This window comes from Brassica oleracea, unplaced genomic scaffold (assembly GCF_000695525.1).
Source record: "Brassica oleracea var. oleracea cultivar TO1000 unplaced genomic scaffold, BOL UnpScaffold00615, whole genome shotgun sequence".
In the NCBI taxonomy this organism is placed as follows: domain Eukaryota; kingdom Viridiplantae; phylum Streptophyta; class Magnoliopsida; order Brassicales; family Brassicaceae; genus Brassica; species Brassica oleracea.
In genome coordinates this window covers 105,645-127,804 of record NW_013617426.1, presented here as the reverse complement: position 1 = coordinate 127,804, position 22,160 = coordinate 105,645, and the positions used below count along the sequence as shown (strand labels likewise).

The 22,160-nt window shown below is 35.4% G+C and overlaps 3 protein-coding genes and 1 non-coding gene across 8 annotated transcripts; 2 read left to right on the top strand and 2 right to left on the bottom strand.

The window, feature by feature from the left end:
• Positions 1 to 8,714: 8,714 nt before the first annotated feature.
• LOC106319771 (transcription factor TGA1-like) lies at positions 8,715 to 11,869 on the top strand. Of its 5 annotated transcripts, none has more exons than XM_013758164.1 (9): positions 8,715 to 8,974; positions 9,840 to 10,027; positions 10,113 to 10,193; positions 10,271 to 10,330; positions 10,436 to 10,513; positions 10,605 to 10,668; positions 10,748 to 11,019; positions 11,186 to 11,413; positions 11,497 to 11,869. In XM_013758164.1, exons 2-9 carry the CDS (start codon positions 9,851 to 9,853, stop codon positions 11,647 to 11,649), a joined length of 1,113 nt encoding a protein of 370 aa, XP_013613618.1. In that variant the 5' UTR covers positions 8,715 to 8,974; positions 9,840 to 9,850; the 3' UTR covers positions 11,650 to 11,869. The 5 variants fall into 5 exon arrangements, with proteins under 5 accessions (XP_013613618.1, XP_013613622.1, XP_013613619.1 ...); XM_013758168.1 differs by lacking the exon at positions 8,715 to 8,974 and adding an exon at positions 9,364 to 9,384; XM_013758165.1 differs by lacking the exon at positions 8,715 to 8,974 and adding an exon at positions 9,378 to 9,470.
• A 389-nt stretch (positions 11,870 to 12,258) lies between these two features.
• On the bottom strand, positions 12,259 to 16,292 carry LOC106319769. The gene is made up of 7 exons (XM_013758162.1): positions 15,655 to 16,292; positions 15,241 to 15,475; positions 14,678 to 15,130; positions 14,305 to 14,622; positions 13,800 to 14,196; positions 12,979 to 13,631; positions 12,259 to 12,780 (listed from the first exon to the last, which is right to left on the bottom strand). Exons 1-7 carry the CDS (start codon positions 16,290 to 16,292, stop codon positions 12,259 to 12,261), a joined length of 3,216 nt encoding a protein of 1,071 aa, XP_013613616.1.
• A 4,155-nt stretch (positions 16,293 to 20,447) lies between these two features.
• LOC106319788 (50S ribosomal protein L29, chloroplastic-like) lies at positions 20,448 to 21,907 on the top strand. Its single transcript, XM_013758184.1, has 2 exons — positions 20,448 to 20,820; positions 21,570 to 21,907. The coding sequence occupies exons 1-2, from the start codon at positions 20,500 to 20,502 to the stop codon at positions 21,750 to 21,752; spliced, it is 504 nt and encodes a 167-aa protein (XP_013613638.1). The 5' UTR covers positions 20,448 to 20,499; the 3' UTR covers positions 21,753 to 21,907.
• Positions 21,908 to 22,022: 115 nt separating this feature from the next.
• Positions 22,023 to 22,107, bottom strand: TRNAM-CAU. The gene is given in 2 exon segments: positions 22,023 to 22,058; positions 22,070 to 22,107. It is a non-coding gene; the product is annotated as a tRNA-Met (tRNA).
• Positions 22,108 to 22,160: the final 53 nt, after the last annotated feature.

Genomic DNA, 22,160 nt, shown 5'->3' with positions numbered 1-22,160 from the left:
TCACAATCAAATTCCTCGCCAACCAATCCATCACAACCTATACAGACAATCATTCAGAAACTCTATACACACGAACTATACAACCAAACATTCAGAAACAAACCAATCAATTCGAACAAACCAAGCAAATCGTTTCCTCTAATTCGCAGACCTTAACTTAGAGACAGATGATTAACAGATATAGAAGACAAACCTGGTATCGTTCTATTCGGAAGACGACGGCGAGATCCTTCTGGAATCGGTGAGAATAGACGACGGCGGCCGAAAACTACCGGCGAGAGAGAGAGAATAGTGAGACGATGCAAACCCAGATCAAATACCACGCATGCAAAAGGGAATCGAACCAAAAAAAAATTAGATCCACAAAACAAACCGATAATCGAAAAAAAAACCCAGAGAAGGAACACGAACCTGCTCAGAGAAGGAACACGAATCTGCTGGAGATTCGATGCGGCGGTAGAGCTTTGGATTGAATGGTGAATCCGTGTGGTTTACGACGCGGCTTCACTCCTCGTGTAATCGCCTTCGACGGAGAGAGAGAGAGAAAGAGAAGAGGGAGACGCAGAGAATGGTTCGAGACCGAATGACCTCATCTCTCTACCGCTTCGTATCTCCTATCACAACTCGCCACGTGACACAAGCACCACCACCAAAAACTTCTTACGTAAAAATTGATTCCACTAATTAACTCATTTTTGGATTTAAATTTGGCCCAAATAAATTATAAGAATCGGGCCAAGAAGCCCGATAATGATGCTCTTACTTCTAACTTATATTAACACCTAACATCCATTATTTTTAAAAACGTTGGTATTAATTTCACAGTAGAATTTTTCATCAGTTACATATATCCTATTGGTAAAGTTTGCATCTCATCTAGGCTCATGCACGTGCCATTGCATGAATCCAGTTATCTGCCTGTACTCAGCAGATTATTGATTTTTAATTAGATTCTAGTCTATGAAAGCAAGATTCGATTTACAAATCAATGATTCTTCATGTTGGTGTACAACACTAATAATGTTACTAATTTCTTGGTTGCATTGTTTTTTTTTTGTTGGCAATTGTATATATGGCGGTGTGTCTCGATCAATATTGAATTATATAAATGGTAATTTTCTTGGAAATTTATGATACAAAACATTTTTTTTCAAAAACCAAAATCACTTTATTTAAACGTAAAATTGTATAACTAGTTATATTTGATCAGTTAAAATAGTATCATATTTCAAATTCATTAATAAGCTGTTCAATAACTAGATTTATATTAGATAGATTAATTAGTCAGATGTTCAAATTCATAGCATCTCTTTTTTGACAAAGGCAAATCCCATAGCATCTCCTAGTTTTATATATATATATATATATATATATATATATATATCAATATTTGTATTTCGAATAAGTATAGCTATTGCCTATTGGTTTAAAACGCTACATAATATTAGGAAATACTCTACATAATATATATTAGTTTAAAAACTCTACATAGTTTAGGGGAAAGAAACTCTACGCAATTCATAATTTAAGGTAGCGATTGTATATTTACTAACCGGCATACGTTGCATTACATAATTTACGTATGATTCTTACGGTTTTTTTTTACAATTATATAACTTCAAATTTTATATACTCTTCATTAAATATACCACTTTCTTTCGACATTTTTCGTTATTTTGTTTTACCTTTTCTACTTATTTTCAGTTTCACTATACGGTCATTATATACGGTGATAGTATCACTATTAATAGCTAAAACCATTGCTTTATTAAAATAAACAAATTTATCTTGGAATTTGTATAAAATATACAAGAATGAGTTAAGAGCCCATCCATTGAAGATATTTGAGCATGAGGTTCTCAATTTAAATCAAAGTGTATGTATATATAAATATTAATATTTAAATATAAAAATCTCAAAATGGAAAATCCAATTTAAAAGTTCCTAAATTAGAATTTTTGGAGTTTTCATGATTTCGAGAACCCAACATAATATTTATATTGTATAAGTTTTTTAAAAATTCTTATGAGATATCTCCAATAAAATTGTTTTAACCTTGTTCATGCCAAAAATATGAACAGGAAAAGAATGAAAATCCGAACACAAGGTATAGCCACTAGTCCTAAATACTCCTAATCAAAGTCATCAATTCGAATCTCCAATCGATAGAGCTCTACGGCGTTTTATCGGATGTCGATTCGATCATATTTTCTGCATCTCTCTGTTTCTTTTTCTTTTATTCTCCGTAATTTTAATGGGCTAGCAGACTTTTTGGCCAAGGCCTGTTTGTGTATGAACTTTTCCGGAGTGGGCTTTTAAATCCATTCTATAATTAGTGCATTTTCGGTTGTTCAAAAAAAAAAAAGGTATAGCCACTAGTGGTGGCAAAACCACTTTATAAGATAGCACTTGAAAATAATTCTACAAATGGGCAAAAGCTTAGTGTTTAATGTTTTTTTTTTTTTTGAAAATTAGCTTAGTGTTTAACGTGTGACATATCTTTTTCTATCTTCTCGTTTAATAATTATATACAATTAAATATTTTATCCAGCTGGAATGAAATTGATGTATATTAATATGTGGATATAGTGTGAAATAAAGTTCACCAATTTCTATCATATAGTATAAGATCTACGGTTACAAAGCCACTATCATATGAATTGGGTAGCTTTACACACAAATCATTTGCACGATCGATGTTTCATCAGAAAGAAAGAAAAAGATCAAATTATATACAAAATTATTTACTTATTAAGCTTATCCTGGAGTACTCCTCTTACTAGACAAACCAATATATTATTAGATCATGCATCTTTTATAATTTCTTAAAATAATGTATATATCTCATCGTTATTGTACCTAATTTATGAAACTTATCTTCTCTCTCCCTATGTATATATGCATGTCCCTGAAAGATCTCACGTCACGTATTTATGATTTATCGTAAATGTTTTAAAAGTATTGTTCGTAATCGTAACCCTGGATGCTATATATATGCAATCTTTTGATAAGTTAATGCTATATAGACAATACATAAAAACTGACAACAAAGTTTTTATGCTTCGGCATTTCACGCAGGCGGATACAACTTTATAGACTTCTAAAAGTCTCAGTTTAATAAGTTATAGTTTCTAAGCTAGATATAATCAGCGTATAATGATAGGTTTATTGATGCAGCAAGATATTTGGAAGTTATCCAAATATCTTTATTATTCATTAGTTTACATAGATAATTATTTTTTATTGTATTTTCTATATTTTAGTAGTTTTCCTATTTTAATTAAAATTAGGGCTTTCATAGATTTAAGGATTTATTATAAATAGACATCTAACTCTAAAGTTGTATTAAGTTTGATTTGATTAATAAAAGAGCTTTGGCTTTTGGGAGAATTGTATTCTCTATCCCTTGTATTGATTTGATTAGATTCATCAATCAAGAAGCAGGTCCCAAGCGAGGATTCCCTAGAATCCCTTGGTTGAGCTGGCAGGTCCCAAGCGTGGTTCCATAACCTCTTGGTTGAGCTGTTTATTGTTGCTTCCGCTCCATCATTTATGGTCCAAAATCTAATTGTGGGAATCAACTAAGACGTGTTGATAACATGTTCTGAATCGAGAGAAAGAGTGAATTGATTATTCTTATTATTTTATAGGTCACGATACAACATTAGGGATTCAGAATCCTTTAGAACATGGACTTATAGGCCTAATGGACATCTACATAATATTTCATAACACTGCATAACTTTTTCGTAACTATTTTCTACAAAACTACAGCCAAAAAATAATTTTTAATCATAATTAAAATGCATATTGTCTCCTATGGGGTTCGAAGAGCCAATCTGTTTGAATACACCAATTAAAAGTTGCATTAGGTGATTCCGTCACGTAATTAACTCTCATAGTCAACCTGTTTGGACTTCCAAAGGCTAATAACCAAGTTTTTTAAAATAAATTATACTCGTATTCCACAATTATGATTTTATCATCCACGAGAATAATATATGCATGGATTTTTTCCTCATATACATTAGCATTATCATCTTTTGCAGTAATTAACAAACTAAACATTGACTAGATTTTCACTCACGCAACCGCGCGGATATTTGTTTTCATTTATATATATGCACAATTTTTCTTTTTAATATCATTAATCGTAAAATATTCTAAATATTAACCATATGTTTCGATCACTATTCTCCAACATGTAAATTTCGTTGCACATGTTGAATGTGAGACTTCTTGCTGGAACAATGTATTTTATACACTTTATAAACGAAATTAGAACAATTGAATTAATATATGTAAATTTTGGTATTGAAAAATATGTAAATAGATCGTTAGTTTACTTACAGTATCGTCTGTTTCCACTGTAAATGATATGTTGTTCCATGAGTAAAGCAACTTAATTTGAACAGGCTAGCCATTCTTATCTGGGTTAGCATCTTTAAGCAAACTTATATTCTTATTGGAAGAGATGGCTCGAAGTAAGCTTAGGTGATAGTCGATTTTTTTAGTCAATGATTTCATATTTTTAGGTGGTCGACTATATTAGAGTTTATTTAGAAAATATACTTTTAATAATCCAAATAGTATTTTGACATTGTCATGGTAGTTATAATACAACTCGTATCTTAAACTAAAGAGATAATAGGTTGGAGTTCTTATGGAAAACCTAATTGAATACATGTTTAAAAAAAAATTAAATTAAAAATATGAAAAAATATGAATTTTTCTTGTAGGAATATCCTTTTAGTAAAAAAAATCAATTCGCATATTTAACAAAAGCGATAATATGTTGGAGTTGTTTATATTGTACTCATGTTTTCTGATTTTTTTTTAAACTAAATATGTAAGCAAAATGTGAATCAATCTAATCTATTAAAAGGGAAGTACAAATAGTACTTAGCCCTGACTTTTCCCAAACAATTACAATAGAATGCCACTGGGCTTATACACCGTCGTTTTGTAGCATTACTATACCATAGCATTACCATCTATTTTTTCTTCTTGATTTTGCTTCGTGTTCTTCGTTGTATCTCCGAATTGTTATTCTTGATTCTTCAGTAGGAGATGGAAACTCTCTGCGCCAAGTTTCAAGGTTTGATTTCTGATTTTAATTTCTAGGGATTTCGATTTTAGAAAACTTTCAAAACTTTCGTTTCGATTTGTGTCTCCAGAAATTTTCAAGTTTTCGGAATTGGACGAGGTTAATAGGAAACAAGAAGACGAGTTCATTGATTCAGAATCCTTTAGAACATGGACTTATAGGCCTAATGGACATCTACATAATATTTCATAACACTGCATAACTTTTTCGTAACTATTTTCTACAAAACTACAGCCAAAAAATAATTTTTAATCATAATTAAAATGCATATTGTCTCCTATGGGGTTCGAAGAGCCAATCTGTTTGAATACACCAATTAAAAGTTGCATTAGGTGATTCCGTCACGTAATTAACTCTCATAGTCAACCTGTTTGGACTTCCAAAGGCTAATAACCAAGTTTTTTAAAATAAATTATACTCGTATTCCACAATTATGATTTTATCATCCACGAGAATAATATATGCATGGATTTTTTCCTCATATACATTAGCATTATCATCTTTTGCAGTAATTAACAAACTAAACATTGACTAGATTTTCACTCACGCAACCGCGCGGATATTTGTTTTCATTTATATATATGCACAATTTTTCTTTTTAATATCATTAATCGTAAAATATTCTAAATATTAACCATATGTTTCGATCACTATTCTCCAACATGTAAATTTCGTTGCACATGTTGAATGTGAGACTTCTTGCTGGAACAATGTATTTTATACACTTTATAAACGAAATTAGAACAATTGAATTAATAAATGTAAATTTTGGTATCGAAAAATATGTAAATAGATCGTTAGTTTACTTACAGTATCGCATGTTTCCACTGTAAATGATATGTTGTTCCATGAGTAAAACAACTTAATTTGAACAGACTAGCCACTCTTATATGGGTTAGCATCTTTAAGCAAACTTACATTCTTATTGGAAGAGATGGCTCGAAGTAAGCTTAGGTGATAGTCGATTTTTTTAGTCAATGATTTCATATTTTTAGGTGGTCGACTATACTAGAGTTTATTTAGAAAATATATTTTTAATAACTAATTAAGATTTTCGTTAACAATCGAAATAGTATTTTGACATTGTCATGGTAGTTATAATACAACTCGTATCTTAAACTAAAGAGATAATAGGTTGGAGTTGTTATGGAAAACCTAATTGACTACATGTTTAAAAAGAAAATTAAATTAAAAATATGAAAAACATGAATTTTTCTTGTAGGAATATCCTTTTAGTAAAAAAAATCAATTCGCATATTTAACAAAAGCGATAATATGTTGGAGTTGTTTATATTGTACTCATGTTTTCTGATTTTTTTGTTTTTTAAACTAAATATGTAAACAAAATGTGAATCAATATTTCTTTAAGAGATAATCAATTATGTTAATCAATAGTTTATATATATTTTAAATGATAGGTCACGTTCTTTTTGGGTGATTTTTAGGCTGGGTACAATATCTTAACTTTTGAAAAGTTTAATGAAAAAGTAATGCCTTAGGTACATTAATTAAATTGTTAAATTGTTAAATTGTTAATCAAATCAATTATCATGTTATTTTACACAAGTTCAAGATCTATATTATCATCGGTTCACTCTACCACTGTAGATCTATATTGTTATGTATTAGAATATTTGTATAATGTAATCTATTTTTAAATGTATTATATGTTCACTTTAATTTATTTCGTTTATTCATCTAACATGTTTGGTTTGACTTTTTCAGGTTATCATTTCTACCGATTTGTTTATATATCTGAACCTAAAAGAATTTTATAATGTATGGTTTATATAAACATTAATAAGAAAAAAAAAATTCTCCAGTAGGTTGATAAATAATAAAGCTCAAAATAATATGGTAAATGAGTGAACCGAGTTGTAGATCAATCATAAATGTTATCGACAAGTAGAGTGAACCGACTTGGTCCGATTTTATCATAATGGTTAATATCTTAATTAAATTTAAACTGGTAGTTTAGGAAATAATATTGTTGACACCATGTTAAATTTTAGTTAATGGTGGTGGTTCACTTACTGAATCACACTCCGATTTTAGGGTAAGAGTAGTCAACAATGTTTAGGTGTTAGTGCTGGGGAAATAAATGTTATGTTAATAAATGATTTTCTAGAGAGTCTATTTTTTAAAAAAATCACACATTAATCAAAGTTGTGATTTCTGTTTTAATATACTCTCTCCGTTTTTTTATATAAATCGTTTTAGAGAAAAAAATTGTTTTAAAGTATATGACGTTTTCGGTTTTCTATGTAAAATTTATTAACACTTAATGTTATATGATCAATGATAATATACCTTCTATTTTATCATTGGTTGATTTGTGGTTAGATAAGTAATTAATGATGTTTTTGTTTAAAAAATATAAAAAATTAATAATTTCTTAATCTATGTGCACAATTCTAAAACGACTTATATTAAAAAACGGAGAAAGTATAGGATTAGTTCCGAACAAGCCATGCTTGCCGTTCGCTTATTTGCTTAGCTGATATTATAGTGATTTATCAAGTGATAGAGTATAACAACTTGTAAAAAAGAAAGATTATAAGTAGGTTTGATTAGTGAGACAGCTATGATATTTGGATAAACATCAGTATTTTTATATTTATAATAATTAACAGCTTGTCGAAGAAAAAGTCTTTGAATACGGATTTTAGTTAACTAGTATTTGTTGATAAAAAAAAAGAAGAAGTTAACTAGTATTTATTTTAGAAGTAGCGGTTATTACGTCACAATAATCGAAGCAGAATCTCGGCTTTCTCCATACTCCCACTCATGACGACGCGAGTATAATATTGTCTTCTCTTGAACTGCTAAGTTTTATTCCAGAGAGACTCAAGTTGAAAGAAATATTTATTAGAATTTTTATTAAAATTGTTTATAGTTTTTTTCAAAATACCAAGACCGGTTCTAAAAACACGACCAGCTTGAAGGCTTCCCGTCAAAACACCGACGCATGCGAGGCTCATAGAAGCCAGACGTGCGCAAGGTAGAACCTTTGTTTCTTGAACAAACTATAAAAGGAAGAGAATAAAAAACGGATCTACAATTAATAAAAAACGAGAGGTAGTGGAGACGTGACAACTGAATAAAAAGCGAATAACAATTTCAATTTTAGTTTAATTAAAATAATAATTTTATGGATATTAAGATTCGAATCATACATATTAATTCGCTGCTAAATAAAAAAAAAAAGATATTTGGTGCGGAAAACAGTTTGTTTTTTCTTTTTTTTTTCATTCATTCTTTTTGCACCAATCGGCACAAAAATTTATGTGATAAGATGGTAGACTCCACAAACGGATTAATACGTAGGAAAAATAGTATATAGACATGTACCTAATAATTGCTTTTACTCTATGTAGCTGCGTTATGCTTAAAGACAAAAACCACCGAGAGAATACACACACAAAAAAAAAACTAAACTATGCATAAATAGTATTCCCTCCATTTTTTAATATAAGTCGTTTTAGAAAAGAAATTAGATTCCAAATTATGCGACGTTTTCGATTTTCTATATAAAATTTATTAACATTTAATGTAATTATAATATATTTTCTATTTTATTAGTGGTTAATTTGTCTGAGGACGAGAGTTTTTAAATAACTACTTCAAATGTCTCATTTAAGTTGTCGTGTTCTCTAGTGATTCTTCTTCTTCTTTTTCTTCTAGATGATGACACATGAATTTTTGAGATAGGAGGAAGAGCTTTTAGAATCCCTTGGTGTCCAACTTCGTACTTCTTGGCTTTACGTCCGGTCTTGTCGCTAAAGCCTTCTTTCTTTCCTTTATGGTTTTGGCCACATAAGTTGGCCTTCTCCAAGCCACCGCCTTGACGCAAGAACCCATCAGAAGGTTTGAATTTAGATCTCTGTTCTTGAGTTTGCTTTCTCCGTAGACAAAGCAAGAGAGAGTGAGTGAAAAGTCGGAGATTTCACGGCGTCGTTTATGAATCAAACCCTTCCACTTTGACTTTACTCCTGTTTATTCTAATCTTGTTATCACTTAAAAAGTCTAAAAACATTTTTGTTTTTATATTATTGATTTTTTTTTGTTTCTCATTTTCTCCCTTGATCGATTGTATATACCATAGTTGCGTACAAGAAGTTAACTGTTAATCTTGTTAAGTTGGTCCACCTTTAGTGCTGAACATAAAGTGACATTCTCAATAAGTGCAAACTTGACTTCTGAAGCGGTTTTTTCTTTCTTTCTGATTAACACATGATCTTATCTATTAACACCCTCCAAACGCTACTGAGGATAAGGTTCTTTAGCAAAGTTTTAGTACTTTGTTATTATCCATGGAGGTCATGGATTATTGTAGGAGGATGAGGGATTGGGTGATAGAATAGTTAGTTAAAATCTCTTAACCTTTATGTTATTTTAGCTGATCATTACAAGACATGTTTCACTTATGATCTCTTTTGGTGTTCTCCAAGGTCTTTGGGAATTTTCATGAACTCTCAGATTTCTTTCTTTGTATAAAATCTTTTGAATATGGAAAAAGTGGGTTTGTTATTTTCTCCTGTTTTAGGAATCAAAACCAATAACTATTACAACTTTTACTACTTTCTTTGACTCTTTATGATCCATCTTTTTGTGTGGTTAAGACCTAATACCCATCTTTTCTGATTTTGGCTCTTTGGAATTCTTGATTTGTTTGGTTTATATGCTTTCACACATTGTCCTAATAAGCTTTGTATTCTTCTTAAATTTGCAGTTGAGGGAAGTATGAATTCAACATCAACACACTTTGTGCCACCAAGAAGAGTTGGTATATACGAGCCTCTCCATCAGTTTGGTATGTGGGGAGAAACTTTCAAGAACAATATTGGCAATGGGGAAGATATGAACACTCCTAGCCACATTATTATACCGAATAATCAAAAACTAGACGACAACAACTTGGTAATCTTCTTGCTTTCCTTGTTCTTTTAATCTCTTAAATTCAGAATCCTAAATGCTTTCTTTCCATGAAACCACTTCTTTGTAGTCAGAGGATACTTCACAAGGAACAGGAGGAACTCCACACATGTTTGATCAAGAAGCTTCCACGTCCAGACATCCTGATAAGGTAATTGCTAATGACTATTGCTTTTATCAGTTTTATTTAACGTGGATCGTATGGACTGAATGTTAATATTGTTACAGATACAAAGACGGCTTGCACAAAACCGCGAGGCTGCTAGGAAGAGTCGCTTGCGCAAGAAGGTATGCAAAACCTTATCAAAAATTTTTTTTGAATGACTAATCACATTATTTACTCCCTTAGAACATAATCTTTTTTATTTATTCATTGGGAGATTCTGTGTGCAGGCTTATGTTCAGCAGCTAGAAACAAGCCGGTTAAAATTAATACATTTAGAGCAAGAACTCGACCGTGCTAGACAACAGGTTTAATGAGAGCAAAATCAAAATATTCAGTTTCTTTCCTTTTCAGAAACATATCGCAAAATTCTCATAGAAAACTTGGATATAATCTCAGGGTTTCTACGTCGGGAATGGCATAGATACTAACTCTCTCAGTTTCTCGGAACCCATGAATCCAGGTTTGTAACAAAAAACAGACTGTATTGTAGTCTTTCTTGTGTGACAAGGATCAAAACTTAAACATCAAGAATCATACAGGGATTGCTACATTTGAGATGGAGTATGGACACTGGATTCAAGAACAGAACAAACAGATATGCAAACTAAGGACGGTTTTGCAAGGGCAAGTTAGCGATGTTGAGCTTCGTTTGCTAGTTGAAAACGGCATGAAACATTACTTTGATCTTTTCCGGATGAAGTCAGCAGCTGCGAAAGCAGATGTTTTCTTTGTCATGTCAGGGATGTGGAGAACTTCTGCAGAACGGTTCTTCTTGTGGATAGGTGGGTTTCGACCCTCGGACCTTCTCAAGGTAAAAGGCACAGTGTTAAGTTTTATGAAATTTCAACTTAAAACCAATTGGAGATAAATGGATTGTAGGAAGTATTTTACGTATTATCGAAAGAAACTTATATTCTCACACATCGACTATAAAATGTTCTTCAATCCACTATAAAGATTTTCTTGATTGTTTGCAGGTTCTTTTGCCACATTTTGATGTCATGACGGATCAACAGATACTAGATGTATGCAATCTAAGACAATCATGTCAACAAGCAGAAGATGCTTTGTCACAAGGTATGGAGAAGTTGCAACACACGCTTGCGGATTGCGTTGCAGGTGGAAGACTCGGTGAAGGAAGTTACATTCCTCAGGTGAATTCTGCGATGGAGAGATTAGAAGCTTTGGTCAGTTTTGTAAATCAGGTAAAAATCATAGTAGCAATCTTTTGTTGGTTTTAAGACAGTTGGTATCAGTTTTGTTGAGTTGTTTTGTATTGTTTCTTTAGGCTGATCACTTGAGACACGAGACATTGCAACAAATGCATAGGATTTTAACTACACGACAAGCGGCTCGAGGGTTATTAGCTCTTGGTGAGTATTTTCAACGGCTTAGAGCCTTGAGTTCGAGTTGGGCAACTAGACATCGTGAACTAACATAGATTTTGAGTTTTTGGAGACAAATCAACAAGAAGAATCAAGAATGAAAATGAGTGCTTCTTGAAAACAGAGGATTAAATGGGGGTTGCTGCTGATCATTACTTTTTATACTGCGGAGGAATCAGAAAATTTGAGAAAAACATGTATTGATGTAAATATCAGAAAACATGTATTTGTACTTTGTAACTTTTATAGAGACAAGTTTTCCGGATGTTTGTTTGATTTTACAGAACTTATGGTTCATAAACAGATAATAATAATACATAATTGTGTGTTCTAGACTTCTAGTTATGATTCATCATCTCGACTTTTTGAGTAGTTTGAAACATTAACTCACTGAAACCATTCGAAAACTAGAAAATGGGTATATCTTTTGAGTATACACTAGATTTTGGATTAGTACTTCTTCCAAAGAAAAAGGTGAAAATTAATTTGTAGGATCCAGAAGATGAAAAGAAAAGATAAAAACTACAATCGATTGAAATCAAACAAAGCACAAGGAGAGTAATTTTATACGTCAACCAAAGTAGACCCGACTTTAACCAGAGATATTATCTAAAAATACAACACTTCGTAAAAAAAATTTTGGTTAAACCATACTTCATTAGATATTAAACGTTATCAGCCAAAGAGTTCCTCATCCCACTGGGTGAGTTAGAAAGTACAAACAGAGCATTCTTCGCACTACAATCAGCAGCAGAATTATAAGCTCGAGAGATAAACTTAAAGGAGATAGAGTTGAAGGAACTGCTCAACACGCAGATGTCATGAAGCAGTCCTTGAATTGAGATCACAGAAGAGTTTCCTGTGAGGCCAACTAGACAGCGAGAGTCTGATAAACAGACTGCGTCCTTGTACCCCAATGAAACAGCCTGTTGTAGGCCTGGTTTTAGAGCCAGTGCTACCAAGACTGATGCAACATAACGGCGACTCGATGACCCTTGGAAACTTACAGCTCCATTTATATCAGTGGCAACCCATCCCAAACCGCTGTCACAGGTGGTGCTATTCCAAGCAGCGTCTGAAAAGATGAGAAGGGCGTTTTGAGGTAGATGTAGGGATAGCGAGTTCTGGTTCGGTGGTTGACAGTCTTTGGGCGAAACAGAGTTAACTTTGTGCTGAGGTTGGGCTGACTGTCATTACTTTGCCAGCTTCAGTGCCTTCATTAACATCTCTGATTCGGAAAAAGACTTATCTTCGAACATGAATTGATTCCTGCTTGTCCACAGAACCCATAATATCCACGGGTAGAGGGGCGAAGTTAGTCCAGTTGGGGGGAGATTAGTCATTTTCATGCAGCCTATGAGTAGATTTTCCATTGAATCACACACCTCCGGGGCTGGAACAAACAAAGCAGGGGCGAGTTTCCACACTCGTTTTGCGACAGGGCATGAGAACATCACATGGAAAGCTGATTCTATGTCACCACATCTCTTGCATTCTCCTTCCGCTGTAATTCCCCTTTTTACAAGCGTTTCTCCAACTGCTAGAGCATTATTCTTCAGCTTCCAGAGGAAGAGGTGGAGTTTGGGGGAGCACTTCACATTCCAGATGCAGTTCTTCCAGTTAAAATCAGAGTTTGAGTCCCCCGCATTTACTTTAGCTAAGGTGTAGCCTGATCTTGTCGAATAGGCTCCTGATTTTTCTCCCAACCAAACCCTCTCATCATGCATCGACGGACATGGCATGATCTTCCTGATATGACTCTCATACTGAGGTAGATATTTGTGAATCTGTTCCAAATTCCAGTCTGAGCCATCAGGGAGGAGAAGATCTTTGACCCTCATGTCTACTTCCTCGCTTGAGGGAGGTCCAATGGGGCTCATCTGTTGTGCGGTTGAGAGCCAGTTGTCCCGCCAGACTGAGACCAGTTCACCATTGCCTATAACCCAACCCATTCCCTTCATGATAATGTCGCGTCCAGCCAGTATCCCTCTCCAACCATGTGAAGCAGAATTTGGAGCATAACAGTCTAAGAGGTTACCTTCACAACAGTACTTGTTGAGAAGAGTTTATCCCAACAGGGAAGATGGGTTTTTTAGTAGCCTCCAAGTATGTTTTGCGAGTAAGGCATCGTTGAAATTTTCTATCTCTCTGAAGCCCAGCCCCCCGACACTCTTTGGTCTTGTAAGTTTATCCCACGAAACCCAACATAGCTTCCTCACCTCCGGTTTCATATCCCACCAAAACCTTGTGAGCACAGCTTGTATTTGCTTGCATAGATATTTCGGTAACTTGAAGCACGACATGGCATAAGTGGGCATAGCGGCTAGGACTGATTTTAGAAGCACCATCTTCCCCGCATTGGACAGGAATCTCGTCGTCCAACCATGTGCTTTCTGGCGGATTCTGTCGACGATTGATGCAAAGATGTCGCGCTTTTTCCGGCTGAAGTGTTCCGGGAGTCCGAGATACTTTCCTATCCCGCCTTCATTACCGATATTTATATCTCTCTTTACTCTGTCCTTCGCAGTGCTGGTAGTTTTCGAGGAGAAGGTAATGGAAGACTTCCCACGGTTAATACATTGAGATGAGGCACTCTCATACTTCTAGAGAATTGAGGAGAGAGTGGCACAGCTGGTCGGACTTGATTTCCCAAAAAACATGGTATCGTCGGCAAACAGTAGGTGGTTTATCAGTGGACAGTTCCGTGCGACCTTTATTCCTGGGAAACTACCATTTGCTAGAGCTTTATCACACATACCTGAGAGTACTTCGGTACAGAGTATGAACAGGTATGGGAATAGCGGATCTCCTTGTCGGAGTCCTCTGGATGGCTTGACTCGCCCTTGCGGCCCACCGTTTATGAGAAACGAATATGAAACCGAAGAGACACACTCCAAAACCCATTCTATCCAAATCTCGTGGAAACCAAGTTTCTGAAGCACTAATCGCAAAAATTCCCACTCAATCCGGTTATATGCCTTGCTCATATTGGTTTTAACCGCCATAGAGACATATTTCTTTGCACCATACTGTCTAAGAAAGTGTAGCATCTCATGTGTGATCAACACATTGTCGGAGATAGACCGGCCCGCAACACAACGCTGACTGAGACGGAGATATCAGGTCATTTAGCAGTAGTTGCTTGAGTCTTCTTGAGAGAATCTTAGCAACTATCTTGTACTGTGTATTACACAACGCTATGGGTCTATATTCCAAGACTTTCTTCGCCCCCATTATCTTGGGGATCAGCCAAACGTGTGTCTCATTCTGTCGCGGGGGAAGCTGTCTTGTTTCAAAGAACTGTCTAACATCCCGGTAGATATCATCCCCAATCACATCCCAAAAAGCTTGGTAGAATCCGGCTGAGAACCCATCCGGCACTTGTGCCTTATCGGGATTAATTGAGAAGACTGCAGCTTGAACTTCCACTTTGTCCGGTAGCGCGATCAAACACTGGTTCATTTCCGGTGAAATCTTTGGTGTCAGCGCTTCGTTTACTACACTGTTGGCATCAGTGTAACCTGATGTGAAGAGGGTCTGGTAGAAATTAACGAAGGCAGTAACAATGTGACTTTCCTCATAGCAAGCATGTCCAGCCTCGTCTTCACTACAGAAAATTTATTGCAGGCTCGACGACCCCTAGTTACAGCATGGAAAAAACCTGAATTCTTATCTCCTTCATTTAGCCACTGAATCCGATTGCGTTGACGCCAGAAGGATTCTTCTTCTTCATAAGCTTTCGCCAGAATCTGTTTTAGAGAGTCAATGAGCTCAGTATTCGGGTTGGTTGCAGAGAGAGCTTCTTCTAAAAGGTTCTGGTTGGAGCAGATCCACTCCTTTGAGACTGTCGTTTGTTGTTTTGCCCATTCAACCAGATTCCTCCTACCCGATTAATCTTGGTGAGAACTGATTCCGAGCTGTTCAGGTTCCAGGCGTCTTCAACCAAAGTTCTTATTTCCAGTTTTTTGCTGAGGTTTCGGTCTTATCGAAACATGCCTTTCTTCTTCTTCAGATGTAAATCAAAATGCGTGAGCAGTGGCCGGTGATCGGAACCTTAAAACCGTAGATACTCACTCCGGCATGCCGGAAACATTTCCATCCAGTCTAGGTTCGCCATTGCACGGTCTAGACGCGATTGGATGAAGTGAGAGTACCTGGTGCCTCTCCATGAGAGTGAATTGCCCGAGAACTGAAGATCCCACATGCCATTTTGTGAAACAAAGTTCCTAAAGGATAGCAAAGATCCTTCCCACCTCAAGGGTCCTACCACCTTCTCGGAGTTGTCTAATAGGTCGTTAAAATCCCCGGTAATCAACCAGACTGATGAACGATGAGCACCGAGGTCCGCCATGAATTCCCAAAACTTGGGCCATTCTTCTCTATTTGGTGCCCCATAGATATACGATACAAAGAAAGTTTTATTATTGAAAATTATTTTTGTATCGATTACATTAGGCGAAGAAAACAGGATCTCAATCTCAACATTGTCTTTCCAAGCTAGGGCAAGTCCTCCGCTCATTCCAATTGGCGGGACTGTGAATAGATTTTTAAAATCTGTACCCTTGTACATCTTGTAGATCTCTGCATCTTGTCTCTTTGTTTCCATCAAGAACATTATGTCCGGGGAGTTTTTGGATCGGAACTCCCGTAGACGACGAACTGTCAGGTCGCTCCCTATACCTTGACAGTTCCAGCACATATCGACTAAGGAAGAGGTTTTGGACCAGACCGAAAATCCGTTCCCTTCTTCTTCGTAGGCGGTATGATTGTCGTACGAGGCTGTGTGACTCCTGCTCCTCTAGTGTTCGTTGATCTGCTTCTTATTGCATCATGGAGTAGTTTCCTTCGTGGTGAGTTTTGCGAGCGTGTCACTTTGCGTCGTTTCAAACTAACTCCCTGAAGAGGGCTCCGACATACACACTTCTTTGTTTGTGGTGGCATTCCTTTGTCTACTCTGGAGATTGTAGATGCCAGACGTTTTAAGGCTGATTCTTTCTGCGAGAGAACAGTGTCTTCTTCTTCTTCTTCTATATTTGTATCTCGTAGAGGCCCGAGTCTCAAGGATACATGTAGCCTATCTTCACTCAGTGATCTTATTGGGGATATGTCCTGACTTGGAGCGTAGTGTTCAGGAGTCTGCAAGATCGGGTTACGAGAACTAGAAGGTATAAATCTTTCTACATGTTGCAGAGGAGGCTCAGTTTCCTCCAAATACTGAACATCGACTTCTTGAAGTCTTCCTGACTCAGCGTTTGCAACACCATCTTGTAGTAGAGGGATACTTTCATGTGGTAAGGAAAGCCTATCTAGAGCGGACCTCCTTTCGTTTGATGGTACACTCCCCTCCTCTGGCCTGAGACTTGTGTGGGGAGTGCCTCTTTGCAACCGAGTATCCATTTCCAACCGTGAGATACATTGAGTCATGAATACAGAGTAAATACGAAGCTTGGAGTAAATACAAAACCACAGTAGACGGTAGAAATCTTAATGAGAGGTAACCTTAGTAGCAAGGTAAAATAACTGTAGTACACAGTATAAGGTTGAGAAAATGCACAAGCACATTAAGACATGTTTCCTGCGAGGGAGGCAAACTTAAAGTCTTGGCATTTAGCTAAGCATTCTCCTTTCCAGATCTGCATCAATTGGGTCATTGGGCTGTTGATGTGAGACCGTCGGGAAGAAACTCTGGCTCCTGAGAGCCAGAAAGTACTAAAAAGTCTTCGCCGGAAAGTAGGTGTAGTGGTGTTCAGAAATCATACCGGCAGAGAAAGTACCAGTTGCGGTGGTTATTGGTGAGAAGTCAACTTTCAAAAACGTGCCTCGGGAAACGTGCCTAGTAGCATCACTCGTTGTGTATTTTGACACATTTTTTTTATAAATAAAAATGATGATTTTTACAACATTTAATAAATAAGAAGAAAATTTATTAAAAAAAAAAATAAGAACATTTATTTGATTAACAACTGAAGATTAGGAGAAAATTCAAAGAGACATAATTAAAGAAAGAAAAACATCAGAATGTATATATTAAACTTATAAACCAATCGAAACACGTATAAATATATCAATTGCACTTGGGTAATAAAGAGGCGTAGCGGAGACAAGCACCTTGAAGTCTGTCGAAAGAACCAACCTTTAAAATCAAATCAGTTATGACGGTTTGATTGCAGAGACAACTCTTGACGAGAGAGCAGCAAGGTTCGCGTAATATCAGGGAGACTAACTCGCCTTTGAAAGCAGGAACGCACCCGAAGAGCTTGCTAGTGTCTTCTGGGCAGCTCGCCATGGCCAAGGTGAAGAAGAGGATGTTAAATGTCATAAAAATGATTAGAGTGGCTGAGAGTTTTGAAGCCATTTGCTATATATATATATATCTAGTTGGGTTAGAAGTTTTAAGATAGAAGTGTTGATTTTAGAGACTACTGGTGAAGAAAAATGAAGAGAGTGCTATATATATATATATATGAAGATTTTGACTTTGAACCAGGGATAGAGGATCATATGACAGTTGTTAAAAAAAAGAAGAAGATGATCATATGACAGTTAGATACACCTATCTTTACAGTTTAATAAATGTGCACAACTCATCACCAAAATTATAATACAAAAATTTGAAAGTTTTTTATTCGATGGTTGACCAACAGGTTATTAAATACAGGTGACATTACCGGTTTATTAAATATACACATCGCACCAATCAAATTATAACTTTTTGTAATAGGAATATCCAACATAAACATATATGGCCACGCTAGCTTACCTATCGCGCGACCTGCTATCAGCGACATGCGACTGATCGCAGGTCGCAGGTTGTTGTTCGTTTTGTTGTCGCGTAATATGCGATATGTGATTGGTCGCATGTCGCAAGTCGCAGGTTGTTGTTCGTTTTGATGTCGCGCGACTGATCGCACGACCAGTCGCGGATTCCCATTCAAGTCGCCCGAAAAAACAGCGACTAAAAATTAAGAAAATTTTGATCGCGCAACTGGTCGTAAGTCGCAGATTGCAGGTCGTGCGACACGTAGACGAACATAGTTTTAGTCGCAGGTCGCAGGTTTAGTTCCAGGTCGCAAGTCGCAGGTCACGCGACACGTAAACGAACGTAATCTTACTCGCACGTCGCAGATCGCGCGAGACGTAAACGAACAGTGCCTATGTGTACTTTGTATAGATACAATTTTTCCGGTTTTTGTTTGATTATGCAGAACGTGTGGTTCATGATAGATAATAATAATATACATAATTGTGTGATCGATCGGGCTATGTATGATTCATCATTTGACTTATTAAGTATCGGGAAAAATTGTTTTCTATGTCCATTTAGACTAATCTCATATACTTTATGTCACATTAGGCTAATTATTTTTTAAAATGACAATAATTCCCTTAAAATTGTAATTTTTAAATATAATAAATAATGGGTTTGATAAAGCGGGATCGATCGATCCAAAATTATAAGGTCGAACGGATCGATCGATCCTGATTATTATGCAGAACAAAAAAAACGAGGAGCATATACTGATCGACCTGGTCCATTTCACTCGATCAACAAAGGTCGATTTCATACAGATCGACCGATCTCGAATTATAGACCGATCGGTCCCGTGCCCATGTAAGTATTCCAAATCGATTTTTTGGTTTTCTTCAGTTATATCCGGTTTGATTCCCACTTGATTTGAACCGACCAAACACGATTTCAACTCTTTAAACTCGATTTCTTTGGGATGAAACTCATAATTTCTCATCTCATTCACGAACAAAGGGGGAGAAAATCAAAGTCTCAAGTTCATAAACCCTTACTCACTCAATTTCACATTGATTTGGTAGAAATAATGTGAAAATTTTGTGAAAATTTTGTGAACAATCAAGGAATATAGAAGACGGCGTGAGATGAAAATTTTGTGAACAATCAATGGAATATAGAAGACGGCGTGAGAAGAAGGTTACCACGTTTTTTTTAAAAGCGTGAGAAGAAAGTTACCACGTTTTTTTGTTTTTTTTGTTTTTTTTTTTAAATCGATTTTTTCAAAATATGAAAGTGAATATTCCCAAATATTTTGTTTCCATATTTTTAGAAATTGATTTCTTATCCATAGAATACATCTAATCTGTAGAAATTGGTTTCTACAGGTTTTTAGAATTATAGCAATGTGTAGATTTTGATTTCTACATGTTTTAGATTTACAGTAAATCTGTAGAAGTCAGTTTCTACGTGTTTTAGATTTATATTAATGTGTAGGTTTTGATTTCTAAAGATTTTAGATCGGAAGGTTAAGCGCGGAATGTGTATTCTAAATATTTTTAGAATAATCTTATTTACGTAGATCACGTATTCTAAACATTGTAGATTCAATGAAAAAAATAGATTTAGTTTTCTACTTCGTAGAATGTCATTTCTACTTTATTTAGAAAAATCTGAAAATTATGATTTAAACATTTTTAGAACTGAAAAAAATACCACTAAGTTCATATAGGTATTTTATCAATAGTTACTATTTTCCATTTTTTTTGTAAAACTATTTATTAAATTTATTTTCAAAAATATTATAAGGTATTATAGGCAAAAATGACACAAAATAAATATTACTCTAAAAAGACATAGTTATCATTTTTTTACTCTAAAAAACAATTTTCCCTTAAGTATTTTGAAAAATTAACAGTCACTGAAACCAGTACAAACTAGAAACTGGGTATATATTTAAAGTATACATATATATTGGGCAACTGGGAAGAACAGTAACATTTTTTTAGTGAATTTATTTTGTAATTTAGATACTATTAGGACCATTTCGTAATTAAAAGTAAATACAGGGGGCAAACTGAGAGAGATAAGACAAGAGTTTGCTTCGTTATCCTCTCATGCTTCGCGAGTGAAGTCATCATATCTTCTTCTTCTTCTTCCGGCAATGCTCAGCCTCTCTATCACCTCACCAGGGACAGCGGCGACTTTTCTTCGAGGAGCTAGCTCGGCGACTTCAACCTCGTCTTCGTTCCATGGCGTCAGAATCCAGCACCAGGTCTCCGCTCGCGTGTCGGCGACGGTTTCATCGTCGTCTGGTAAAACAATGGTGGTGATGATGTCGAAAAGAGAGGCGGAGCTGAAAGATATAAGGGGGAAGACGACGGAGGAGGTGGTTGACCTTAAAGGAGAGCTCTTCATGCTCCGTCTCCAGAAATCGGCGAGGAACGAGTTCAAGTCTAGCGAGTTTCGCCGCATGAAGAAACAAGTAAGAGCTTCTTCGAAGATATGTATGCTAAACTTTTTCAGACAATGTGTGTTGTGTTGTACAGATATGTAGAAATGGTAGTTATAGTGCATGATGAGTCATTGCTAATTTACTAGAACAATAGTTTTTGTAATTCTTGATACATCCCATTTTGGTTAGAGTCCAGAGTTTCTCCTATGTGCTTATTATCAATCCGCCCTGAAATTTTTGGGGCTGTAAGCTATCTAGTGAAAATTTTAATATTTTTTTATTTATATAAATTTGGAAGCCTTTCTATTGTTTGTATGTAATTTTCTTCAAATTTTTTTTAGCAAAATTAAAATAAAAAAATTCTTCAATAATTTTGGATTAGACATGAGTCTTTAGCTTGTTGCAATATCTTGTGTAGTTATTTAAGTGGCCACCAATTCACCAGACTAAAGTTATCTAGTGAAAAAAAGTAAAATTTTTATTTATATAAATTTGGAAACCTTTCTATTGTTTGTACGTAATTTTCTTTTAAAAAAAATTAGCAAAAAAAAAAAAAAAGTTTCTTCAAAAAATTTGGAGACTAGAGACCAATGTTTCACTTAACTATGACAGAGGACCGGCCTTGGATTAGACATGAGTCTTGAGCTTGTTGCAATATCTTGTGTAGTTATTTAAGTGGCAATTAATTCACCAAGCTAAAGATATGTTATTTTGGCTATACTCTCTTTTGTGGTACTTTAAGAGATGTGTGTTATTTTGGTTGTGTTGGTTAATAATAGGTTGCGAGGATATTGACGGTGAGAAGAGAGAGGGAGATAGAAGAAGGGATAGGGAAGAGGTTGTCTAGGAAACTTGACAGGCAATGGAAGAAGAGCATTGTAGTGAGACCACCTCCTTCTCTCAAGAAGCTTCAAGAGGAGGAAGCTGCAGAAGAGGCAGCTGAAGCTGCCAAATCTGCTTGAAAACCTTGGCATTTGAATTTGATGGTTCATCTCTTCTTGTTTCCTTGGGATGTTATTGTCTCTCTGTTGCTGTTGTTGCTCTTTTGGTTTATAAACTCTCCTCATCAAGTAGTTTTGCATATGAATTATATGGTTTAATGTTTTTGATCCCAGAATCTATTTACCAATCTGACTGAGAACCAAGTATTACAACTCCATACGGCTGAAAATTAAATAAAGAATGTCGTTCTGTTTTGGTTCAAACGTATGCAGCTATGAAAGCAAAAATATTGGGGCGAGAGAGGCTCGAACTCTCGACCTCAGGATCACTCAATAGCTATGAGACCTACGCGCTAGCCAACTGCGCCACCGCCCCTTTGAGATTCTTTGGCTACTTGGTTTTATAAACTAATTCTTTCTCGACAAGGC

Bases quoted from the DNA above. Each gene is read 5' to 3' on its own strand.
- LOC106319769 (XM_013758162.1), bottom strand. From the start codon at position 16,292: ATGTGCTGGAACTGTCAAGGTATAGGGAGCGACCTGACAGTTCGTCGT. The intron at 15,131-15,240 runs GTAACTAGGGGT...AATTTCTACCAG, and splicing joins ATTCAGGTTTTTTCCATGCT to ACCCTCTTCACATCAGGTTA. The intron at 14,197-14,304 runs GTCGCACGGAAC...TCAATTCTCTAG, and splicing joins GTAGTTTCCCAGGAATAAAG to AAGTATGAGAGTGCCTCATC.
- LOC106319771 (XM_013758163.1), top strand. From the start codon at position 9,534: ATGATCTCTTTTGGTGTTCTCCAAG. The intron at 10,028-10,112 runs GTAATCTTCTTG...ACTTCTTTGTAG, and splicing joins AACTAGACGACAACAACTTG to TCAGAGGATACTTCACAAGG. The intron at 10,331-10,435 runs GTATGCAAAACC...TTCTGTGTGCAG, and splicing joins AGAGTCGCTTGCGCAAGAAG to GCTTATGTTCAGCAGCTAGA.
- LOC106319788 (XM_013758184.1), top strand. From the start codon at position 20,500: ATGCTCAGCCTCTCTATCACCTCACCAGGGACAGCGGCGACTTTTCTT. The intron at 20,821-21,569 runs GTAAGAGCTTCT...GGTTAATAATAG, and splicing joins TTCGCCGCATGAAGAAACAA to GTTGCGAGGATATTGACGGT.